This window comes from Spermophilus citellus (assembly GCF_964194105.1).
Source record: "Spermophilus citellus genome assembly, chromosome: 3".
Taxonomy (NCBI): domain Eukaryota; kingdom Metazoa; phylum Chordata; class Mammalia; order Rodentia; family Sciuridae; genus Spermophilus; species Spermophilus citellus.
This window is the reverse complement of record NC_138184.1, coordinates 184,109,085-184,121,199: the sequence shown is the minus strand read 5'-3', so window position 1 is coordinate 184,121,199 and position 12,115 is coordinate 184,109,085. Positions and strand designations below refer to the sequence as shown.

Sequence of the window (12,115 nt, the reverse complement as noted above, 5' to 3'; positions counted from 1 at the left end):
AGGCCAACCTCAGCAATTTAGTGAGACACTGAGCAATTTAGCAAAACCCTGTCACAAAATAAAAAAAATAAAAAGGACTGGGGATGCGGCTCAGTGGTTGAGTCCCTCTGGGTTCAATCCCTGGTACCAAAAAAAAAAAAAAAAAAGACCCATCTAGGTCACACCCCTGGCTCTATCATATAATTTTGGACAATTTGCTTACCAGTTGTATGTAATGGTCTTATATTCTAAATAGGATCATCACAGTTTCCATATACAGTTACTGTTAGTACTAAATGAGATAATGTATTAATGTATAAATGAAATAATTAATAGCATCAGTTTCCTTCCCTTTAGTTAATGGAAGACATGACTTGCTCTGCAAGGTGGAACAGAAGAGTACGATAAAACAAATCTTATTTATTTTTTTCATATTTGAGGTTTCTTATGAGATTGTATAGGCCTTGCCTGGTTTAAATGCACAAAGTAGGCATTTAATAAATATTGATGTCTGAATCGGTTTGGCTTGAATAAATGTCCCCTATTCATAACTATTCATATCTGTTCATATCTATTCTGTCTCTCTCTCCCATTTATCTGCAGCTTTGCCAACTACCCTCTTGGCTTAGGAATGAACAAAATCTCCATGTTTGTGGTGGATGAGTCTCCAGCAGAGGGTGAGATTCTGGTCACATACAAACTCACCATCTATAGAGAAGACCGCCCAAGCCTGCCCTTCTTTGAGGACTTCACAGCATGTGGTTTTGTGCAGGTAAGTGAGTTTTACATTTGCACAGGAGTTGAATTGGGAATGATTTTTTTTTAACCCAGGTGAAAAATGCCAAATAAAAACTGTTACAAGATATCATATACTCTTAAATGTAAATTGTGGTCTCTGTAAAAGAGTACAAGTCCCAAGCAGGTAGCAAAGACACCTCATTATGAGCAGTTTTCTTTTTAGTGTGGCGACTATTCCCTGCCCTCATTGTCCTCAGTGGGTTTATCGTGGTTTCTGTTTTTTTTAAAAAAGTTCTGAATACTGGCACTTAGCTGTGAAATTGGTTTCATGTTTCCTCATTAAATCGTGCTGTTTTTCTTGGATTTGTCCCTGGATCGACTTTTGAAAATTTAAACTAGATTCGGTGGAATTTATTTTAAAGAATGAGAGGAAAACTTATGGGAACTTTTTTTTTTTTTAACAGAAAGGATACTGAATAAATGAAATTAGATTTTCTTGGGATAGATACATTTCTCATATCTTAATAATTTCTCAAGGTTAGAGTTTCTCCTTTGAGCAACACAAAACATTATGTAGCCATGTTAATTATGGAAGAAGATGAATGCTACTCTGAGAGATGTTTCTGTTTGGTGGCTTTGCTCTCTGCTTTGTTTTGAACAATTTCTACCATTATGTCTTCTCTACAGTCGATTTCAGGGAAGCAGTAATTGGCACTCTCATCATGTATCTACTAATCTACTCAAAAAGTATAACTGCAAATACTATTATATTGTCAAAAGGGTGTGTGTGCCACTGGGAACTTGAAGTACAGAGGATTAGTTAAAGAGAAATAGGTCCAACCAGGCCTCGGTGGCTGGTACAGATTCCACGATCATTTGCATTTTTACTTAGTGGCTAGATATGAATATCCTGCTCCTGACCCGTCAGCATCATCTCAACTATTCCCCAAAGCTAACACTGTCTCAGAAGGGAACCTATCCCTGAGACACATTTTTCAAGGAAACAAATATCTCTAATTAGTAAATTATAACTAAATTGAAGGGAATTTCACATTGATCTAGAGAATGGTCTAAAGAAAGACTAAAATCTTATTTTGAAAGCTATAAATAGGTATAGTACTTGGGGGAATTAAAGGAGTAGGTATCCCATGGTCAATAGGTTCATATAGTAATGGATTAAACAAAGTTAATTATTTTCTTTGACTATAGAACTTTTCTGTTAATATGCTAATTTAAGGAGTGGTACTTCAACAGGAGAATATGTATATACTTCATTCCCACATTGATTTGATGTCATCTTAATGGGATAGATACCAATGCTTGTTTTTTTGAGGAATCATTGGGTTAAAGTTTAGAGAAAAAAATCAAAATTTGTTGCCTCTAGTTTTCCACTTTCCAATCTGCTTTTTTTTTTTTAATCTCACTATTTTCTGAATTGGAAAACAAGTAATAAAGCCACACCAAAAATGCTAAAAAATTAACAAACACCTAGGGAAGGGACATTTTGTGTATGCATATGTTTTTATGTACATAATTTTATTTCCATACTAAATACTCTTCTCTTTTTTGGTAGAGCAGTTTTTCTTTTCTACACTATTGATGAGACTATAAGTTATTTGATGACTGGAAAAATTTGGTTGTATCTACTAGAGCTAACCCTATACATCTCTCATAGAGTTATAGGGTTTATAATCTAGCTCTCAACCCAAGATAAATGAAGTTGCATGGCCATCAAAAGATTTATGACCCCAAATCTTCATTTCAGTTTTATTCATGACAGCTAAAAGCTAAAAACAATTCCAAAGAAAGGAGATGAATCTGGTAAGACATTAATTGATGTGTTTTTTGAAAAATGAATTACTGACATATACACCATGGAAGAATTTTCAAAATCTTATATTGATGAAAAGAAGCCAGCTATACGAAGACATACTGTATTTCAGTAATAGGAAGCTTGAGAACAGGAAAAAACTTATATATAATGATGAAAATCAGAATAGTGGTTATCTAGAAGGTATGTGGGAAGTTTTGGGGTAAATGTCTGACATCTTGATTTGGGTGACTTATATATCCAGGTGATATTACACACACACACACACATACACATACACATATATGTATATCATTACATATCATGTATATATATGTGTATATATATGTGTGTGTGTGTGTGTATAGATATATATATAAATTGTACACTTAAGATTTGTTCATTTTACTGTATACAAATTATGCAAATATAAAATATATGCATGTATATTTAGATAGATTTGCATATAAAAACTTTACCTCAATAAAATAATAAAAATCCAGTGGGAAATATGTACTTTTATATTCCCTTCTCAAATATTATATTGATCGGAAACAAGTTAATTACTATACAATTATCTTAGACAATAGGTTATATTAGGAATTTTTTACTATAATGTGGAGAAATATATTAGAAAATTCTTGTGGGATGAATCCTTCAGAAGATCACAGAAAAGTATTTTAGTCATTTCTTATAATCCCTTCCATAAGGTCTTAATTTAAAGTTTATATGTGGTTCTATAATAAGTACTATATTTTATAACAGGCAAAAGTGTCTAATAAGCACTACTATCATTTAGCCTTTCTTTTAGAACCTTCCAAAGGGTTAGCCAAAAAAATGAGATAGGAATAATACTGATTTCTTTAGACACTTAACCGAGCATAATTGGCCTCATGAATTGGGAAATGTCAATAGCAGAAGTAAAAGTTTCTCACCAGAGGCTCTGGCTAACCTTCTAGTCTGGAGGCCTTCCCTTTACTTCTTTCATGTTTAAGCCTTTTAGGGTCTTTAGGTTTCACTGCAAGCTGATAGCATGGCAAAGATTCCAATACAAAGAAATAAAATTTCTACTCTTTAGATAATTTTTAGATATTTGAGAATTAATAGCTAAGAAGATATACATTATGAGACCTAAAAAATTTTGTTTTTTCAAACCTTCCCGTTTTTTTCTGTCGACAACCATAGTGCCTTCACCGTATCATTAAAGCTGAAGTCCAGGGTTGAGTAGTGCAAATTAAATTGTAGGCCATTCTATTTGAATCCCCCAAATCTATACTTGCAAACTTAAAAGGAGATAAATTCAATTTTAATCATATTTATTGGGGAAGGGGAAATTATAATTTCTCCTGACATTTAAAATTAGATTTTGGTCTAATGACTCCACTATTAAAATTTAAATAAACATTATCTTAGTTCATTTGTGCTGCTATAACCGAGTGCCTGAGATTGGTTAATTTATAAAAAATAGAAATTTATTTCTCATAATTCTAGAGGCTGGGAAGTCTGAAGGCATTTTGTGTCTGTCAAATGAAGGTATTTGGTGTCTGGCAAAGGTTTTCTTGATATGTCATTACATGGTGGGAGGACCACAAAGGGCAAAAAGAAAATGTGCCATGTCCCTACATGGGGAAAGAGATAAAAAGCAGAAAATGGACCTAAGCTAGCTCCCTCCAGCCCTCTGATAAGAGACTAATTCATTGAGCAGTGTGCCCTCATGACTTAATCATACCTGCAAAAGACCCACTTCTCCATACCACTGTGATGAGGATTAAGTTTCAGCCCATGCATTTTGGGGGACATTCAGAGCATAGCAAACACAAAAAGCAATCCATTTTCAACTAAGCAAAAAAGGAGAATTCAACTTGTTGTTAATAGAGCCTCCTAATTTCTCCTTCCTCCATTCTCTTACCTTTTGGGCTTTGACTATTTACTTCATCATTTCACCAAAAGATGAACAGAGAAAAGTAAGAAAATGAACGGTGATTCTTTTTTAGTTGAATGGTATGAAAAGCATACCATTCAACTAAAAAAGAAGTACCTCGACATTTCAGTGAATAATGAAATAAATGAAGTGATTTGTTAGGCGTTCTTGTATCATATATATTTTCAAACATTGGTAAGTATCTACTTAACCATAGTGAATATTTGAATTTATTTAATGCCTATATTCCAATTGTTATTATGCCTTTGGGGAAATTGTATATGGTAGCCTCAGAGGCAACTCTTAGTGTAGTTATTGTGGTTAAGGGGGAAAAAGATAATTTATGTGACTGATACAAATAGCTATATTGGGAGCAGGATATCTCAACTTCAGGACTGTTGACATTTTAGATCAGAATAATTCTTTGTTTCAGAAGTTATCCTATACATTTAAGATGTTTAATAGCATCATAACAGATCTCTATCCATTAGATTCCAGTAGCACACCTTTTACCCAAATTGTGACATGCTTTCAGATACTGCCAATGTTCCCTGAGAGGTAAGGCCAACTCCAAATGAGAATCATTGATTTAGAACAGTAAGAGATGCTGCTTTCACACTCTCTTATGCATATTCTAGAAGTAGAACTAATTTAAAAGCAATCCTTTAATGTTGTATTTTAAAGAACCATTCTTATTTTTTCCATCCTTTTGTTTTTGATCATTTCTAGTTGGTGATATTACTCAGACAGCTCTTTATTATATTCACTAATCTGCCATCTTTTCTGTCTAACTCAATTATTGCAATCACAAATATGCATTCAATTATAGAAAACATGTTCTTAATAAAATATAAAAGCATCATATAATACACCTAGACTGTTTTTTCATTTTGATTTATGCATAAATAGTCTAATGTTTGCTGTTAGGAAGAAAGATTTAGAAAGTAATAAATAAACTGTTATTGTAGCCGTAAAAGCATCATGTTTAGGAATTAGTAAAAATATTTATGTTCTAAGGAAATTAAAATACATATGGAAAACTATTTCTTTTAATACCCCTTTTCAAATCAAAAACATTTAACATGGATAACAATATAACATCTACAGAAGTTGACTTGTGCACATGATCGATGGTCTCATATACATTGTGCCCCCAAAGTCTTGTGCCAAAATAGAGCCATAAATAAAATCTACAGGAAAGTCATATAGCAAAAGCCTAGAAGACTATGCTTCATGGATCTTTTGCTAGAACCAATTTTCATATTAAAAAGGATTATAGTTCACAAAGGGAAAATATTAAGGGAAGAAAAAACTAGTATTTTTTTAAAAAAAGATTTTTTCAATATTGAGTTATACATTTAAAGCTGGTGTTTTGCTTCTTTATTTTTTAAAAAGCCATTTATACATGGAGTTATTAAATGATGTGTGAATGTCTCCAATTATACTATATGGAAACACTTTATAATTCTTTCATTTATTTTTGTTCTGTTTTAAGACCACAGAGAGTTATTATAAAATAGCTCCAAGTGATAGTTACCTATTACCTGAGAAAATATTCATGATAAGTGAAAAGAAGTACATTTATCAATAATTATTTAATAAAAGCCTATTAGTCTTCCAAAGTTATAATATCCATTACATATTCATTTTAGTAATTTTTAGTTACCTTACCTACTTTAATTTATCAGAAGAATGTGATTTAATTTTTCACCAATAGAATCTGTGCCATAGTGAAATGCTGTCAACCAGTAACAAGTTATTAAATAGCTTCAATGCACTTTGTTCTTTGAAACATACTGTGAGTCTAAGGGCATTCAAGACCACAAGCAGCAGCAGAGGCAATAGTAGAACCCAGCATTGCTAGAACTTCTGTTATGTGCCAGTTTAGCGTAAGCACTTTTCCTCAGGGTATTGCTAAGTTATTTAGGGCCTTGCTAAGTGACTGAGGCTGGCTTTGAGCTTGCAATCCTCCTGCCTCGGCCTCCTGAGCTGCTGGTATTACAGGTGTGTATGCATTCTTTCAAGTTTTGCTAAGTGCCCTTGTCTTAGCCTCTGCAATTACTGCAGGTTCTGCCTTCATGGACTGAGTGATCCTTGACCAGCTTTCTTCAAAAGACCACATAACACCAAGGGTAGTGAGATGTTATTCTATGAGCAGTGTGCACACAAGGCGTTCTAAACCAATAAGTCTTCCCAGTGGCCAGGAAGCATTTACATACATTCAAGGCAGGAGAATCTTTGGCACTTTGTTTTCTTAAAAAGCAAGCAAAGATGGAAGGGGTATGTTCTTAAATTCATGATCTCTTTCAGTGTTTATATAAATGATCTTTCTGTGTTGGTGAAAGAGTGATGTTAAACACTCACCTCATGAGTTAATGTAACTTATGGTCAGATAAGTTACTATTTAAATAAAAACTTTTGCTCAGCACATCTGTTCTGCATGTTTCTCCAACCCACATCTGCTTCCTTCACTAGAAGAGGCAAACTTTTACTATCATTGATGCAGCAGAGCCAACACAAAGTGGAGATATTGGGTCTTCCCAGCTTCTGACAGCATCTGGAGAAGTTTTTCTGAGTGTAAACTTCTGTTGTATTCCCTCATTTTTGCGATAAAGTTTATGCTTTGGAATTCAAAGAATTAGTCTTCTGATTACTGAACTGGACAGAGAAATAGAAAGGAACCATTAGAGTTCCTTTTTTGGTTTTTATTTGCTTGTTTTTTTTATGTTCTGTCAAAGCAGCTGGATTTCAACTGAGACATTTGAAAGTTTGAAGGAGACTGGCCCCAAGAGAAGTAGACAAGGGGATTCTCTGATTACTTCAAGTCCTAATACCCACTTTTTAAATGGGCTTTAACTCCTTCAAAGGGCCCTTAGCTCTTTTATCTCTCATCTCCATAGTTTTTTTCATTTCTAAAGTCCAGATGAACTCTAGCAAAGGTGCACACCGGAAGGATGAGCAGCATGGTGATATGCTGGGTGCTGGCTTAGGCATTTTTATGTTCTCCTCCGACAACTAAACCAACTCCAGAACAGGATTGATTTTTCAAAAGACAACTTAAATAACAAAGTTGGGCTCTCTGTAGGATACGTGTCATTTCTTGCATAAATATACATGATGATATTTCAATGTTTTGAACACTTACTTTGCTCCAGGAAATGTACTAAGTAAGCATTTGCATACATTGTTTCCTTCATGGTTCTAATAAAAAAAGACATTAGTTCTACATAAAATATGACATTTTGGAATTATATTGTTCTTTCAATGCTCTCTATTAGCCCAGTAAATCAGCAATTGTTGTATTTCTTAAAACAAAATGCCACCACATCTGGTATTTGCCTTAGAAATCAACAAGTATAAGGAGCTACCTAATCATTGTTTTCCCCTCATGGCTCAGAAAGTTGGTTATGAGATGTAAGTAATGGTGCTCCTGAACACACAGGGAAAGTTAATAACCTATTTATATTGTCATTAGTCAAAGATACCGGTATTCTTTCTTTCAGCAGACTATAACAAATTGCTTTGTGTTCAAAGAAAGCTTGGCCCAGTGTTTCCATTAGGTAATGCTGAGAAAGTTTCCAGATGCATTTGACTGTGACATCTCCTTCCATCAGCATGTGTTGTAGGGACAAGAACAGGGAGTGGAAATTCCTCACAGATGGCTTCAGCCACCACAACCACAGAACTACAGGCTGGCTTGACCTGTTCTCTGAAGACAAATCAGACACTTTACTGCCTGACATACTTAACTTCTTTTGAAAATCCTAATTTCCAACTTCCCCCCACCTTGGTTTTTCCTTCTCTAAAAAAGACAGTTTAAAACTCTTCTCCATTCAGAGTAGAGCAGGCTCTCTCCCCATTTGTCCTCCCACTTGCCAGGCATCCTTCTCCAGCAATGTGGTACGGACATACTCAATTGTCTGCACAGTCTCCATGCTTGAGGAAAGTCTTCTAAATGTAATGATTTAGCAAAGAAAGGTGGCACATGGGATTCTTGACCTGAAATGATATTTTAAAACTAAATTCCTGGTGAAGTTAAGATACCTGGGTTTTAAAGGCTTAAAGGTGTAAGAAGTAAAACAATCTCCCTCAGATACTTGGATCAAAATACTATTTGTACTTTCTGAATTTGAGTCACAACTCCTTTGTTGGAAACCTTGGGCAAGCTTCTTATCAGTCATATGGGGACAGGAATAAGATTGACCCTAGAGAGGGGTTTACAGGAAAAATTGAGTTAATATTGAGAAGATCTTGGAACATTGCCTGGAAATGGAAAGAGCTCATAAATCTAAGTATACATTTTGAGTAAGATAGAGAAAAAATATATATTCAGATTGGTACAAAGATAAAGTTTAGAACATAGATCTTTTTTGCCCCTACTGAAGTCTAGCAAACATATCGGAAATTTTCAACTTATTTATATTAAAATTTAGAGTTAATTAGATGTAAAAATATGAAGGGCTTTGTAGAATAAGCTATCTTTGTAGAATACGCTATCTAAATTGCACAGTAAAACTATTAAAACAAATAAACAAACACCAGAACTGAGCTCAAGTTTTGCCTTGAACATATCTTTGAACCTTGACATTTGCATGGTTAATTTTATATATCATCTTATTAGCAATCTCAGCTGAGAGACTAAGAATTTGAGAATCAACAAAAATAACAGAAGAATTTCTTTGCTAAAACCATAATACCTGATAGACTCCACCATGGGTGAGGAGGTCAATGTCCTCTGTGCCATCTGTATAAAGAAGTAACAAAGGGTAAAGGTGTTAGTCTGTATTTTGTCAGGCACAAGGAATGTCTTAATGTAATTTGAATTTATTTTATGTATAAATTCTAAAAAAGTATGATTATTTTGAAAGCTATCATTTCAAAAGTCTATAAACTTATTCATACATAATAATAAGCTCAATGAGGAAATAATTCTCATTCTATATATTCACATCATAATCTCAACTGCTCAACTCTTCCCTATTTTTTTAAAATCAGAATTTGTTCTGAATGATTTCCAGTTATTTCCAGAATGTTAATGTATCTTCACAGATTAGAGATTAGTCTCCTTAAAGAACATTTACAATGTAAAATTTAATATTTACTTAGGACTTATTATATGCTAGGTCCTATTCTAATTGCATTCTATTTATTAAGTCAATTATTTACTTCTAGATGTAAGGATTTACATCTAGAACTTAAATAAAGTGTTTAATAGTTTAATACTTTTTATTTCACAGAGAGAGAAACAAAGGCAGAGAGAACTTGCCAAAGTCACATAGCTTGTAGGGAGCAGAGCCCATTTTGAACCCACGTAGCCGGATTTCAGAACTCTGCTATTTAGAAGTTATTCTCCTGGCTACTACATGACATTCAAAAACAAGATTGCTAGAATAAGTAAATGTTTTGCAAAGGGCTTTGTCCCAAAAAATTAATTTGAAGGTCAGTGTTTGAAACTTGTTGTTGATTATTTTTCTATTGAAGAAAATTTACATATGAGGTTAGTTTACTATATGATAATATTAAACAGAATGGTGGGGTATGAGAAAGGGGGAAAGCATGCCAGAGCATGGAGAATGAGTATGGCCAAAACTGTTAATGGACAGATGGGCGTAGAGAAGGGAATCCAGTAGTGGGCATATCTCTCTTAGCTATAGGACTGACCAGTACCTCTGTGGCCAGCAGTGCTGTCATAGGCTGTTTGAATCTTTGATCCAATGTCACACTAAACTTTTGAGCTCGGGGAATCAGTGATGTATAACACCTTATCCTGCATATAAGTAAATCTCAATGACTTGACATAGTCCATTCATAATAAGTTGCCAATTCATAGCTGGTCAGTGGCAGAGTAAGATGAGAACTCATGGGTCCAGCATTAAGCCTCCTGGCAGTTTGTAGTCAAATCTTACTTAGAAGAGCTACTGAATCCAGATATAGATGTTTTCTGGGTTTGCTGAGCCTGCATCATATCCTTAATAAAGTCACAAATGCAGAAACATTATTTCTAAATTTATAAAATGAGGATGGATTGCAAATTTGCTGACTACTCCTTTTTGATTAAAGAGTTCTTCTATAGAATATATACCTGGATATTCTGTGCACTTATTTGTTAAGTCTTAGTGGCAGATTCTTGATATCACACAATATATAGATGATAAATGTTTTTGATAAAAGGAATGCAGTATATTTGCAGGCAATGATAAAGCATTACTTAATAATCTTCTTTGAGTAATGTCTCCAAGGATAAGACCTACTTTGGTAATCCGAAGATCTTCAGTAGCTGATCAACAAATAAGAGGCACATTATTAGGTTATGACAACAACACACAAGAGATAATTATTGCATCAAGTTTGGGTACTGTTTATAGGCTTGCATTTTTGTTAAGAACTAAATAAATGTATTTCTCTATGTCAATATTGGAACTGTATGAAAAACTAACAATTATTGTAAAGTCCCCAAAATAGCCTGCACTGCCTGGGACTCTGGCATCCTCCTTCCCGTGCTAAGTCCGTCTGTGATCACAGTAACCCCCTGTTCTGGCACACCGCCCTCCTGCCAACTGGCCACATGCCGCCAGTGGACAAGCGCTCACCCCTTTCATAACCAGAGCACAAATATTAGATGAATTTCCTTTGAACCTCGCTTCCTCTTGGCTCTTAACATAGTCTAGCTGCTTAGAAGAAACAGGTTCTGAGAGCCACAGAATCCCTTATTAATCATCTTTTTTTTTTTTTTGAGAAGCAAATATGACCAGGATTTTTACATTTCTCCAAGGTATTGGATACGCTATATCATGATTGGAAAGGATGTCCTATTTCCTAAAGATTTTATTAGAAGCTGTCACTGCAGTACATGAAACATTAACTATCTAGTCTCTAAATGGGGTATTCTTTGTGTAACAGCACAATATTATTAATAATATTAAGTCACAGTCATTTTCTATGCTCTGTTTCTTCTAAGAACCTATTTCTTTAGACACCTTCATGTGTAACTGGCTAGACATCAGTCAATCTATACTTAAGTAACTCAATTTAATAAAATGATATGTGTTCCATGTTAGGAGGAAGCATTCCAGAATGTTCTATTCTTTTTAACACCATTATCCAGTTAGAACATTTTTGACCACAATGATAATAATTTCCAGCTGTCCCAAATCCTAAAAGTAAAGTGCCACCCCCCCAAATATATTTTGTTACTGAAACATGTGTAAACAATTATGAATATCTAAACCATACTGGTATTGGTTTTCAAACTCTCTCCAAAACTGTAGGGAAAAAAAAATGCCCCTAAAGAGTATGTTGATAAATACATTGGACTTCAAAAGTTGCTTTTGCAGACCAACAGAATAAAGATTTCGCTTTTTATCAAGGACAATAAAAAATGTTATAAATTTTAAATTTCACATTCAAAAAAAGAAAAAAATGTATTATTTACCTTTCTGATTTGGAAAACTCAGATTTTCCAAAACTGCTCTGGAGATCTGCAAATGGAGAGTTATTGGTCAATTTTCAGTGAGATCTTGACTTGTGAAAGATCAAAGAGGGTTTCTGACTTGGTCAAAAGTTTTTGTTTGGTATATATATATGCTTTTTAAAAAATAGAACAGAAGTACATGGATTCATTACACCAAGAACGAATTGGAGATAACACGTTATAAATATTAAAATGC

General features: G+C 34.0%; 1 protein-coding gene across 1 annotated transcript in view; it reads left to right on the top strand.

Moving 5' to 3' along the window:
• The window catches only part of CPED1 (cadherin like and PC-esterase domain containing 1), a 250,065-nt gene that overhangs the window by 135,329 nt on the left and 102,621 nt on the right, over nucleotides 1-12,115 (top strand). The window contains exon 16 of the mRNA XM_081282994.1: nucleotides 583-751. Within this exon, the coding sequence (XP_081139120.1) occupies nucleotides 583-751 (169 nt within the window). The remainder of the gene's footprint in view (nucleotides 1-582; nucleotides 752-12,115) is intronic.